The sequence below is a fragment of the Lepus europaeus genome, chromosome 23 (genome assembly GCF_033115175.1).
Source record: "Lepus europaeus isolate LE1 chromosome 23, mLepTim1.pri, whole genome shotgun sequence".
NCBI classification, from domain to species: domain Eukaryota; kingdom Metazoa; phylum Chordata; class Mammalia; order Lagomorpha; family Leporidae; genus Lepus; species Lepus europaeus.
Genome location: NC_084849.1, coordinates 9,716,728 through 9,730,445, shown reverse-complemented (window position 1 = coordinate 9,730,445; position 13,718 = coordinate 9,716,728). Strand labels below are relative to the sequence as shown.

The 13,718-nt window shown below is 58.8% G+C and overlaps 1 protein-coding gene across 1 annotated transcript in view; it reads right to left on the bottom strand.

Moving 5' to 3' along the window:
• Positions 1-4,491: 4,491 nt before the first annotated feature.
• Positions 4,492-13,718, bottom strand: part of RPH3A (rabphilin 3A) — a 57,741-nt gene continuing 48,514 nt past the window's right edge. Inside the window, 5 exon segments of the mRNA XM_062182288.1 lie at positions 4,492-4,622; positions 5,258-5,354; positions 8,660-8,741; positions 11,581-11,735; positions 12,380-12,436. Of these exon segments, the coding sequence (XP_062038272.1) occupies positions 4,492-4,622; positions 5,258-5,354; positions 8,660-8,741; positions 11,581-11,735; positions 12,380-12,436 (522 nt within the window).

Genomic DNA, 13,718 nt, shown 5'->3' with positions numbered 1-13,718 from the left:
CTGCCTCCTGGCTTTGGCCTGGCCCAGTCCTGGCTCTTGTGGCCATTTGGGGAGAGAACCAGTAGATGGCAGATGGGTCTTTCTCTCGGTCTCCATTTCAAATAAATAAAAATATCTTTTAAGAAGTCTTTCAAAAAGATGTTGATTTTGCTGTAAAAATGTGCACTTCCTCGAACTTTCCAGACTCCTCGTAAGTGTGTTCCGCGCTGTGGATTTCGGACGCTGCCTTTGCCGCGTCCCTCACGCTGTCACAGGCTGCTGCTGCACTTCATTTACTTCCAAACATTTAACCATTTCTCCTGAGACCCCTTCTCTGCCCCGGTGATATGGAGAAGCCTATCACTTTATCGCCACATGCTTTGGGGTGTGGTGGCGTCTCTTCATTGATTTCCTGCTTAATTCCATTGCGGTAGAGAGCACGTTATATATGAGCTGCATCTTCCTGGAAATGCGCTGAGCTGTGTTTTCTGCAGTGGGGTCTGTCTGACGAACGTTCGGGTTAAGCTTGAGAACTGTGGTGGGATGGAGTAGTCTGTAAACGCCAAGGAAGCATCTCTCTCCACCAGCTCATCGGTAGCTGACACCTCACTTCTGCGGCCTAACACGCCCCCCCCCTTTTAAGATTTATTTATTTATTTGAAAGTCAGAGTTAGAGAGAGGCAGAGGTAGGGAGAGAGACAGAGAGAGAGAGAGAGAGAGAGAGAGAGAGAGAGAAGTCTTTCATCTGCTGGTTCACTCCCCAGTTGGCCACAACGGCCAGAGCTGCGATCCGAAGCCAGGAGCCAGGAGCTTCTTCCGGGTCTCCCACGCAGGTGCAGGGACCCAAGGACTTGGGCCATCTTCCACTGCTTTCCCAGGCCATTGCAGAGAGCTGGGTTGGAAGTGGAGCAGCCGGGACTCGAATCGGCGCCCACATGGGATGCCGACACTGCAGGCGGCGGCTTTACCCATTACACCACAGCACCAGCCCCAAGTGTTCACTTTCACCTCAGGCCAGATGCAGCCGGGAAGCAGGAGCCTCTCACAGCCAACGGGCTGCCGAGCCGCGGGAGTGCGTGTTTATCAGAGATGTCGCTAGCTCCTGGCTGTGCTGAGGGTGGATGTGGGGCCGTTGGTGACAAGCCCACATTTCAGTCCGCAAGAGAGCCAGTGTCAGCGCCTGGGGCCCCGGCCTTGGAGTCAGCCCTGAAGTCTTTGAAAGTGGAGGAGGAAAACCAGGTTTGGCCAGGTGGTGCCTGTTCCGGGGTGTCCCTCTCAGCCTGCTGGTCCGGGCCGCTGCTGGGGAGAGAGGTCGACTACTTTAGGGTCGAAATTAGCTTTCTTCTCAACTGCCACCCACGACTGATGGTGGCCTCCTGGGATGCTGTGTTGAGAAGGAGCCAGAAAGTGCTTGTGGGTTCTAGAGGAAAGAAGGGTGTATTGATTAGTGATGCTTGCTGTGAGCACAGTGCCTGTGGGGCTGGCATGTCCCTAGCGGGTACCTTTCGCCACCTGGTGGTGGATAGCTGAACTGCAGGAATAACTCACAACTTTGAGTGCTGTGGGTTTTCCAAGGCATTAAAGAGGTGGCAGTCACAAGACCCTGACCAGGGGCTACGTCCAAATATTCACCCAACCCCCAGGCTTGCACAGAATCTGCAGGGAGGTGGGGGAGAACATGGATGTGTTGCAAACAGATCTCCCAGGGGGCTCTAACACGCGTAAGGGAGCAAGAAAAGGAAATTGTCTCAAACTCGACCTGAAAGAGGTTTCGGAAGGACAGAACTGACGCCTCCTGGGAAATGACCACCATCCCCGACCCTTGGATTAAGTGCTTTGGGGACCGGGTGCAGCCAGGAGAAGCAGCCGTACGGAAACCGAGTGCCGGCCCAGCTCACGTTCAGGACCACCGGACTCCAGCGAGGACCATCTGCGGGTGCTCACTGGGGGCTGGAAGGTGCCAGAGTGCACGGGAGGCGGCTGACGCTCCGTGCAGGAGGAACGAGTCCGGCCATCCAGCTCCTGACGGCACAGCCCCTGTGTAACACGAAGGCTCTGACTCCCGTCTTCATCTCTCTGATGGAAGTGCACTGGACTGCGTCCTGGCTCAGTCCCACCACCACTTTCAGCCCTGGCGCCATCTGATTCCACAGACCTCAGGACTTCCCAAGGGTGTGCCTGAGAAGGGCAGGGATGAAGATACTGCCTCTCTGTTGGGTGAGCACCACAGAATGTGGTCTATGAGGACCCAGGGCCACCTGCCCAGGGAGAAACCCAGCTTCATGTAGGCAGAGACCCCCTCTGTGCAGTTCACCTGGTGTATCTCCAGTGCCGGCAACATAGTAGCTGCTCACTAAATGTGATCTGAACAGCGTGTGTCCTGGTGGGCAGGCAGAACTTCCAGAAACCAGAAAGGACAAATGGAGACCACCCGTTGTCTTGGATATTCCTACTTTATTTTTGGCTACATCATCACACAGGAAGGCGGTCGGCATGCACCGGAGGGGGTGTGTGTGTATCCTACGCGGGAGGCCGTTAACATTGGTCGGGGAAAGCATGTGCCCAGGCTCGGGGCACTAGGAGCTTGCCGCATGCCGATTCCAGCGCCAATGCCAGTGTCAGGCTTGCGTGGCATAGCCAGCATGCTGTCCCCTAAGGGCCAACCGTGGAAAGAGGGGGCCGAGAGCAGGTGCCACAGGGCATGGAGGCAGAAAGACAAGGTCAAGAAAGATGGGGGTGGGTGTTGGGGTGCAGCAGGTTAAGCTGCTGCTTGCTCCGTTGGCATCCCATATTGCAGTGCGGGTTGGAGTCCCAGCTGCTCCACTTCCAATCCAGCTCCCTGCTCATGTGCCTGGGAAGGCAGAGGAGGATGGCCCAAGTGCTTGGGCCCCTGCTGTCCACGTGGGACTCTGATGGAGTTCCTGGCTCCTGGCTTTGGCCTGACCCAGCCCTGGCCATTATGGCCATTTGTGGAGTGGCCAGTAGAGGGAAGGGCTCTCTTTCTCTGTCACTCCGCCTTTTTAATAATTAGATCAATCTAAAAACAAAAAATGAACAAAAAAAGGAAGACAGCAGCCTGGCCATCCCCAGCTATCCCAGGGAAGGTAACTAGCTGGATGTTTGGAAAATGGTTCTTTGAGGGGAGAAACAAGACCTCCAGGGCCCTGGGGCTGGGTGCTGGGGTGGAGGGCTTGCAAGGGGAAGGTAAGTGTGCAAATGGGGGGGGGGGTCAGGACTGGTCTGGTCTGTTGCCTTCTGTGGAGGATGACGGGAAACCACGGGGTAAGGTGTGTGTAGATGGGGAAGCATTCCTGGGTGAGACCCTTCCCCGTGGGGCACGGAAGCCTGGCTGACCCCAGCCTCTGGTTCACCATGACACACGGCACCACCGGCAGCCTCAGGCGCCAGGGCCAGCCGTGCTCCAGTTTTATGTTCGCGATGTGATTTGCTTCTCCCTGGGAAAACTGGGTCAAGCGGGTGCAAGAGACAGAGAGAGACCGTGGGAGACAGGGTCTCAGGGCGGTTCCAGGTGAGAGGACGCCAGGGTGGGCCGAGCAGAGTGCACTGGGCAGGAGTCATTTGGTCATGGAACTCGGCGCAGTGGAGGGAAGAAGGCTTGGAGCTTCGCAGGAGGCCCCTCAGCCCTGCACCTGCACTGGAGGCGGAGGAAGCCCATCCGCGGGCATCTCCACGGGGTCACTGCCTGGCAGCTGGCCCGGGGCCCTGGGACATCTGACCGGGTGCACAGGGGGGTGGGGATTTAGGAAGCCTGGGCCCCTGAGGTTCTGGCTGCTTTGGCAGAGTCTGCGGCCGGGCGGGGGAGGGGAGGCGGGGGCTGAGGCCGTTGCAACCCCCTGGGCGATGCTGAGATGGGGACAGGGAGAGAGGCAGGGGGTGCAGGGAACAGTTGAGCGATGGGAGGGGGGAGGCTCAGGGTGACGGGGAGCCGAGGGAGCGCAGAGGGAGGTGACAGAACATGATGGGAGAAGGTGAGAGAGAGGGGAAGCAGGTAGGCCACATCCTGAGGGGGCTTCGAGCCCCTCTGTGGGTGTGAGCTCCTTCCTCTATCTAGAGGCAGGAGGGGGGCTCCTTGTCCTGTCCGGGGTGTGCTTTTGTGGGGGCTCCACGCCTGCCCCAAGCCTGTCCTCACGGCATCGCCCCCCTCTGCTGGGCACAGGCCACGCGCAGACAGGACACAGGGATGAAGGCTGGCATGGGCACGGTCACAGCCAGGATGGTCTCAAAACAGTCCCGAGTGACGAGGGGGCTTTGTCCTCTACGGGACAGGCTCTCAGACCAACAACCCCATTCCAGACCCCCCCAAGCCCCGCCGCTCCATTCTGGGGCTGGAGCCTGCGTCCCAGCATCGGGTGGGGAGGCAGGGTGCCCAGGGCGGGATGCGGCCTGGAAGGCAGGCTCAGCAGGACGGCCGGGACTCGGGGCTGGGGCGGGGCTCAGAGGAGGGGCTGGAGTGCGGGCGGCCGGGGTGACTGGGAGGCAGGCCCCCCCATCCTAGTCGCTGGCCACGTGGTTCTCGTTCTGTAGCTGGTGCCAGCGCTCGATCTTCTTGTCCTTGTTCTTCAGACACTCGTACCAGTGCCTCAGGCGCTCGCCCTTGGCCGAGATCCCCAGCTGGCAGCCCCCTGCAAGGGGGGCGGGGGGAGACAGGCGGCTGGTCAGACAGAGGAATGCCCGGGGCCCTCGCTCGAGACCCGACGGGCACCGAAGGGGAGCCCTGCCACTGAGCAGTGGCCTCTCTCCCCAGCACCTCCGGCTTCTCTGCCGAGGCCGTGGCTGCCGTGTCCGGGCCGTGAGTGTCGCTGTTCCCAGCCCTCTTTGCTTCAAGAACCCGCAGTGGCTCCCTACTGCACACCGGGTCCTAACTTCCATGTCCATTGCTCGTACTCCCCGCAGGTCCGCGCCCCTCCCACTGCAGTTTCCCAGTCTGCCCGGTGGGTCCCCAGAATCCCATCATCCCTCCCCCTGCCCGGTCCCGCCCTTCCCCGCCCAGCCCAGGCTGTGCCCTTGTCTGTTCCCTGTGCCTGTTGGAATGAGGTTTCTTCCTCGTCATTCCCGGGGGCTGGGAGCATGGAGCCCACCCTCCCGAGCCCGCACACAGATCAGGGAGAGCGCCTCTGCCTCTGTGTGACGTCATGACCCCACTGCGGCTCACTCCCACCACCTGCCCAGACGGCGTCCCAGAGTCGGGATGCTGCATCCCAACCTCTGCAGCCCCGCTGGGGAGGAGGCGGGGCTTCTCTGCCGTCGGCGCACTCACCGATATAGTCGTTGGATTTGCCGATGTCATAGTCCCAGACCGAGATGTCCAGTGACTTCTTTGCCAGGTCACTGTGTTTGATGTCGTAGAAAAACTCCTGCATGCAATGAAACACGGGTGAGTGATGAGGTCCCTGAGCCTTCAGCACTGGGAGCTGAGAGCCTGCGGCCTGGAAGCACGGTGGGCCTCCTCCTCGGGCCATCCGGGGCACAGGAATCCCCTCTCGGCAAATGCTCTGCGGGGTGGCACCCGGCAAGCTTCCCGGTGGGCTCTGTGACCCTGGCTAGGAAGGCTGCTGGGGGCTACGCGCCCGCTGCTGCTCAGGCCTCGATGGATGAGCGTGGGCCCGGTCCTGGCCTCCGGGGGCTTCTGCAGGGGCTTCCCCCTCGCTGCGCAGGGACCGAGGGAGGCCCAAGCAGACCGAGTACTTACTTTCCCTGACAAGCCAATATTTTAAAGAAATGACTTTATCTGCCAATTATAACATTCGTTCCTGTTTGCTGTTGAAACAATTTAGGGAGGGAGAAACAAACAAAAAAAACCCTGTAATCCAACTACCCAAGAACAGCCACTGCCAAGATTCCCCCGTGTGTATCCACGTGGATGTGTTTCTTTTTAAACACTGATTGATTGACTTAAAAGTCAGAATTAGAGAGAGAGAAGGGGAGATGGGGGGGCAGTGAGGAGAGATCTTCCATTCGCTGGTTCACTCCCCAGATGGCCGCAGCAGCCTGGGCTGGACCAGGCTGAAGCCAGAAGCCAGGAGCTTCTTCCAGGTCTCCCACATGGGTGCAGGGGCCCAAGCACTTGAGTTATCCTTTGCTGTTTCCCAGGCACATCAGTAGGGAGCTGGATTAGAAATGGAGCAGCCGGGACTCGAACCAGCGCCCATATGGGATGCCGGCACTGCAGATGGCAGCTTAGCCCACTGCTCCACAGCGCCGGCCCCTACACATTGATGTGTTTCTAAAAAAAGAAACGGTACTGAATGCGTGACAATGCAGTGTCCTGCCTCCACCTTGGCAGCGATGGTGAACGACAACAGCGTGCTTGCAAATAGCCTTCAACTATCTTTCTCCCTCCTTACTCTGATGGCTCTGTGCTGTGATAGGACCTAATCGTCAGAGCGGAGTATTCAGGCTGTTGTCCGTTTCCCACTACTGTGAGTGACACCACAAATGGCTCCCTTGCAGCCACATCACTATGTACATCCGTGGTGATTTATTCCGGGTAAATTCTGAGAAATGAATTTCTCAGTCTGTAAGTTTTCTTGGTAAAGACTTATTTATTTGAAAGGCAGAGTGACAAAGACAGAGGGAGAGACAGAGAGCAAAAGAGAACTTCTATCTCTTGGCTCACTCCCCAGATGGCCACAATGGCCAAAGCCAGGAGCCTGGAGCTCCATCAGGGTCTCCTGCATGCGTGGCAGGGGCCCAAGGACTTGGGCCATCCTCTGCTTCTTTCCCAGGCACACGAACAGGGGGCTGGATCGGAAGCAGAGCAGCCAGGACTTGTTGAACCAGCACCCAGATGGGATGCCCGCATCGCAGGCGATGGCTGACCCCACTGCACCAGAGCACCAGCCCAGTTTGTAAAACTTTACGACGGAAGATGGCAGGTGCACTGTGGTGCTATCTGTGTGCGACAGAAAGCTGGTCAGACATGTGTTTGCTCAGAAACTTCATACGATGGCTGCTTCCCAAGAAAAGCAGCGGGCTGGGCAGGCTGCGAGGGGAGGGCCATCCCGAGGGGGACTCTGGGACCTTCTGAAACTTGCCGCGTTCGGCTGTGATCACCTACTCCCCCAAAGGCAGACTTCAAAGGTGTTTCACCGCTGTTGAAGTATTTGGACAAACGCACCCTCAGCGGCCAGGCCGGCTGGATTTCCTCGCCAGCGCGGTGTGTGTTCCCAGCGTGTTCGCTGGCACCGAGCGGCAGCACCTGCTGTGCGTTTGCGACAGGCCGGGTTTGGTCCTGGCCTGCGTTTTCTTGGGTGTGAGTGAGTTTACTGGCCATGGGATTTCTCGTCTTGTGACTCGTATAGGTTCCAGGAGAGGGCACGGGGGCAGCTCAGGACTCAGGATTTGAGAATCAGAGAGCGGGCGCCAGGGGGAGCGGCTGAACTGCGTGTGTGAGTGTTCCAGGATCGGCCCCCACGCGTGTCCCTGTGCACCTGCGTGTGGGTGCATGGGTTAAAGACAACATGAAATCTGCTGTGTTGTGTTCAACCTGTGCTTAAAAATCAACCCTCCCAGGTCTGACCTGACCTCAGAGCTCAGGGGTGGGACCAGGCAAGGAGAACTTGGCTGGAAGAGCAACACGGGGTGGGGGCGGGCTGCCCCGGGGGCCTGGAGCCTGCTCTGGGTGGGCAGTGGTGCTGGGGCAGGCCCCAGGCTCGGGACCAGGGTCTCCAGGCACCCTGACCCTGCTTTTCTTCTTCCTCTTCATTTCAGGTTGGAGATGGAGCCGGGCTTGTGGCTCAGATCAGAACCGACCCATCCTTGCACTCTGCCCTCCGCCCAATCCTCCACGAACTCCACAGATATCCCAGGCTCCTTCGCGGCAGACGGGCTCATCAACAGACAGCTGGAGTCCAGAGGGACAGCGTGATGGAGACGGGGAATGTGTAGCTGGGTCTTGAGAGAGGAAGGAGAGTTTGCCAGGGAGGAAGAGAGAAAGAGGCCAGACCAGGCCCAGGAGCATCGGGCACAGAGGGACCTGAGCGGAGCTTCGTGGGACCTGGGGAGGGGGTGTGGGTGCGAGACGAGGAAGCGGGGAGGCGAGGGCTTGACGGTCACGCTGACACTGGACGGCCGCTGTGTCTCAGGGCTCACCCATCAGTGGGGGGGGGGGGGTGCCAGGCACAGAGAAGCGAGCCAGGGTCGACGGCGGTGGCCCACGCATGGAATTCCAGAGCCGGGCTGAGGCAGCAGCCACAGGAACCCAGAGGAAGCAGCACACCCATGGGCGCCCAGACGGGCACCCCGCAGGAAGTGATGCCCTAGAGGGCCGCGGGGCGGGAGGGAGACGGCGGGGCGGGGGTGGGGGGGGTGGGGTAGTGGGCATTGCCGGCCATGTGTTTCATCAGATTTCAGTTTTCTAGACTTGTAAAGTTTCTAGACTTGTAATCTTGAGTTGTAAAGACATTGGCGGCCATCGAACTCAAACACAGCTTCCTCTCTATGGTTCTCCTCATCTGTGGGCTTTTGTCTTAGGCTCGATTCCCTCCAGTGACAAGGAACTCACTCCCCCTCCTTCAGATAATTCAAGCTGATCAATGCACAAAGGGTTTTTATTTGTTTGTTTTTTGGTTGCGATTCCCAACATTTCAGTAGGAATTTGATTCTTTTTCAGAAACAGGAAACATCCCATGCATGACCAAAAAAAATGGGGCCGTCTTACCTCATTAAATTCAGGATTCAAAGTTTTCTTTTTAATTTGAGTCTTGTGTTTGGCCTTCTTTCCCATGTCGGGTTTCAGCCAGCTGGGAAGAGACACACGAGGCCGTCACGTGTGGAGTTCCGGGCGGCGAGTAGCCCCCTGACGGCCCCCAGCACTCCTGCCAGCCCCAGGGTCATGATCCATCAGCAAACCAGAAGGTGGACTGACATGGAGGAAGACCAACACGGGTGACAGCCTGACTCCGGCACTAGGCCCCCTGGGCGTGCTGCACCCTCGGGAGCCCTGAGTGTACAACTGTGTCCAGTCTTCTACTCACGTGGGAACAGGGGGCTCAGAACGGCTGAGACGTGTGCCCAGGTCCTACGGCGGGGAACTCAACCCAACTGTTACATCCTGGCCCTGACCTTCGCCCAGTGGGACCAAACTGAGGGCCATGGCTGGGTGGTGTCTGGCATACGAACCCCTGTGACTCCTTGGGCTGGCCTCAAGACCTGGGGAGACAGCTGCTGGCCCTAGGGTCAGGAAAGAGAGGGTACAAACTGGCTCGCTGTCACCTCATTGCTCGAAATTCTTCTGGCTTCACTTTGACCACTGGGTACAGCTCAAGATCCCTGGTGCAGCCTCAGGTTCCAGTGGTCGGCTGGGTCTCTGCTGTGTCCCAGCTCATCCTGGGCCAAGCTCTTCACCCTACCCCAGGGCCTTTGCCCATACAGTTTCCTCGGCTTAGAAGGCCCTCCCGGCATGCAGACACAATGTGTGTGGCACTCAGTAGGGGCTCAGCCAGTATTTGGGGGGTGGGTGAGTAAAAACCCCTTAGGGCTGGAGTGCGTGGGTTCTGACCCCAGGCTCTCACTAACTGAGCCACTTGGCACACGAGCGTAGCCTCGCCGTGTTTCAGGTTCCGGACGTGTAAAGGAAGCAAACTTTCCTTTCTCATTCACACAAATGTCTCTGAAGACGATATTTAAGAAGAGGCATAAACGAGGGACTGAAATTCACCAAGTACAGAGCTCAAACAAATGACTTAAATATCAGAATGACACCCCCCCACCCCCCGGCCCCTCTCCAATCTTTATTTGCTAGAAGCTGCTTACTGGCCGCCTGTTCTCTCGCATCTCTGCTGCAGCCTGGGAGTGGTGTCGCTGGTGACCAGGGCCCTAAGGGCCGGGTGGCGGGGAGAGGGGTGGGGGGCGCTGTTCACCCCCTTGCACGTGGCGGAGCTTTGATGGGATGGCGCACAGTGCTCCAACCCCAGTTGCTCCTGGAAGCTGAGCTGCTTCCTGACCTGTGTGCGGTTTGTGCCAAATCCTCACTCAGAGCAAACCCCAAAGCCTGCGCTGGCTCATCCTTGGCTCAAGTGCTGGGAGGCAGAGGGGCGGGACTCGCCCAGCGGGAGGCAGCACAGATGGCTCTCTGGCTTATAACCCTCGCGGCAGGGATCTACTGAACACGTACTGCGCCCACGCCCTGTGCAGTGCACCTGTCAGAGCTCCAGCAGCAGGGTGACACTGATGGGCAAGGTATAGGGCTCCACCAGGAGGGCTGATCTCATCGGGCCCCAGGCAGCGCCGATCCTGGGATGTGCGGTTCTCACCCCGGAGGCAGCGTAGTGCTCCGGGGCTTCCCATGGTCCTGGCTGAAACCTGGGCATTGCAGCCTGAGACCCTCCCTGCCTTGACTTCCTGTCCCCTCCCTTGTGCAAGGTCTCTGACCTGCTTCAAGGTCTGTGGCTCCTCCCCCCTTTCTCTGGGTCCTTCCTGTGCCCACAGGCATTTTCCCATCTCATCCTCTCTTGGTGTCTCCCTGGAACACCTGCACCCGTGTGGACATCGCTCTTGCCACCCCCCAGAGAGCCTGGAGAACTTGCGCTGCAGCCCCAGGGCACCCAGCTAGAGTACTGGAGACTACCGCAGCTGGGATCCAAGCCCCAGCGGCCGGGCGCAGAGCCACGTGTTGTGCTGCCCCAGGCCAATCCTATGGAGGTGCTGACCATCCCTGCACCAGACCCTCTTCTAACTGAGCATCCCTGAAACCTGGAATCTGAAATGCTCCAAAGCCCAACACATTGTGAGGACCCCTACGATGCTACAGGCAGAAAGTTCCATACCTGACCTCAGGTGATGGGTTTTAGCCAAAACACAGGTGCACTAAAAATATTGCATGCAATCACTTTCAGACCGTGTGGACAACACGCATGTAAAACACAGATTTCGCGTGTGGACACGAGTCTCATACCCAAGAAATTTCCTTAGGGATATATGCAGCATCTTTCAAACATTCACGCAAAATGCATATCATGAACAACTAGGACTGGATTTCAAAAATTTCTAACTAAAAAACATCTTTGATTCCATTTTCCATGAACTTTTTGAAGTCCCCTTATATGCAAATATCCACCCCCCAAATAATCCAGAATCCAAACCACTTCTGGTTCCAAGCATTTTGGCTAAGAGACGGGAACTACTGTGTGCATTTTACCAGTGGAGAAAGGGAGGCTCCATGTCTGCTCGGAGAAGGACAGACACAGGTAGCCACATCCCTTCCTCCTCACGACGGGAACGCTGCAAATCCCCACACCTAAGCGTCTCCTTTGAGCATCTCCACAGAGGACCTGGAAAAATCCAGATGGCCTCTGTGGCCTCTATGGTGCTGTAGGCGCCAGCAGCCACAAACAAGCTTCCTACCACCATGCTGGCCGCTCCTCGTCCCCCCCAAGCGGCAGATGTGACACAGTTGTCTGACTGCCCGAGACTCCAGCCTCACACGTTGGCCGCTTCCAATCGCTGCTTTTGCTGTGTGGCCTTGGGCTGGCTCCTTCCCCTCCCTGGTTCTCTGTGTGCAATGATCTCAGGGAAGTGGTCTGATGCTCGCCCCCCACCCCCACCCCAGGGCCCCTTCACCATCGCAGGGCAACGACTCACAGCTTGACGAACGGGTCTGAGTAGCCGTTGGCATCCATGGCCGCCAGGTGCACACAGCGTATGATGCCCACGATGAGGCCTCCCTGCTGAGTGCTGTACATGAGGGACACCAGGATCTTGCCACGCTCCTCTATGTCCCCAACACGCTCCACCTGCTGCACGGTGCAGGGGACAGAGAAGGCAGTGGGGGTCAGGGAGGGAGAGGGCAGGCCATGGGGATGGTGGGCATTAGGGAAGAAGCCCTGGAGGGCAGGAGGAGTCTGGCCAGTTCCACCGTGGGGAGCACCATGGACAGCAGACGCCTCAACCTCTATGAAGAAACTGATGGACAGGTCTGAGGTACAGGGGGGCAGCGGCTTTACTTAGAAGCAGCCCAGGCCCTGGCTACAAGCACAGCATGGCTGAACCCTTGGCTCGGCCTCAGACTTCTCTCCAGGGTGGTCCCTGGAGCCATAGAGGGGCCCAAGCAGAGGGCAAGGCTGTGTTGTTCTCTCTCAGGGAGGAGAGCCTGCCCAGCTCCCGATGGAGGGAGCTGCTCTAGTCCCGTGTCGCTGTCTGCAGGGTCGGGGAACTCATGGGCATCCTGGCTGTGAGAGGGTGGGGCTGCCCCACCTTGGAGGCCCCGGCCTTGTGTCCTACTGCACTGGGCAAAGGGGCAGCTCTCACAGTGAACCCATAGGTGGGCTGTGTGGGAGAAGGAGCAAGGGTGGGGCCAGGGAAGGCGAGAAGAGGGAGATGGCAGGGCAGCGGGCGGCGGCAGGGACCCCGACTGTGGCTTCCGTTTTCGCTCAGCGCTCACCTCCTCCTCGTACAGGGCCATGCCGCGGGCCGACCCGGTGGTCCCAGCGCGCTTCATCTTGAAAGGGGGAAGAGAAAGGAAAGGTGAGGTCATCTCCCTGCCCAACCAGGCCAACCCGGCCCTCACATTCCCATCGGCTTCCAGACCCGGGGCCTGCGTCCTCCAAGCTGCTTGCCCTCTTATGGCCAAAACCAATAAGCCACAACCACGTGGCAGACCCTGCCTGGGCACAGCAGCCTACGACGGAGGGGCTGCTACAGCCTCTGTCTACAGAGAAGGGCACTGAGGGTCGCAGTGGTTAAGCCACCTGCCCGAGCTCACACTGCCAAGAAGTGACAGAGAACCCTACTCATAAAACAGGCAAGACTTCACCTGCCAGGACTGACCAGCCCCGGGGCTCTGGGGCCCGACCCACAGAGGCTTCACCTTGGCTCCCAAGGCTCTTTTGCAGGCCTCTAAGGCTCTGAGAAACACAGTTTCAAACCACTGGCTGGAGTCGATCAAGATGCCGCATCGGACGCCTGCATTCCCTGATGGAGTGGGGGGATTCGAGTCCCAGTTCTGCTTCCCGCACACCCTAGGGGGCCGCAGGTGATGGCTCGTATACCTGAGTCCCCGCCACCCACACGGGAGACCCGGACTGAGCCCAGGGCTCCTGGCTTCAGCCTGGTTCGGCCCCAGCTATTGCGGTCACTTGGGGGGTGAACCAACAGAGAGAAGATCTTGTCTGTCTGTCTCTCTCTGCCTCCAAATAAAAGGAAAACAAAGAAGTAAAATCACGGGTTTAGCCCAAACTTCCTCACTTTAGAGATGAGGAAAACAGGTCCTGAGGGGAGGGGACGCATGGAGCAGGTGGCCACGAGGGGGCGGGCGGTGGTGGTGGGGTTCAGGAGGAGGGGCAAAGGGCAGAATGTGGTCAGCAGCGTTTTTTGGCATCTGTTGGCCTCTGCCCGACCTGCCCCCTCCGTGTCTCAGCGCTGGCTGCACCCTGCCCCGCGACAGGAGTACACCCAGGGGCTGCTGGCCCCCAGCAAGCAAGGCCAGGGAGCGGAAGCCTGGTGAGCTGGCCGCGGCCGTGCCAAGGCCTGGAGGAGCTGCCTTGAACGCTACCCTGCAGCCCGGCAGTCAGTGTGAATCCTGCCTTGCTCTGTCCCCTGTGTCCCGCTTGAGCTACAGAGGTGGGTGTGGCACAGTGCACGCTATTCCATCTGGAGGAGGGTGCTGTAGGATTTCCCCCCCTGGTCCCCGCGGCCAGGGGCTGCAGGAGGGCGGGGCTCTCTGCCGCTGCTGCATGGAGGGACCGCAGCAACTCACGCCCCTCCCTGGGCTCAAATCGCCC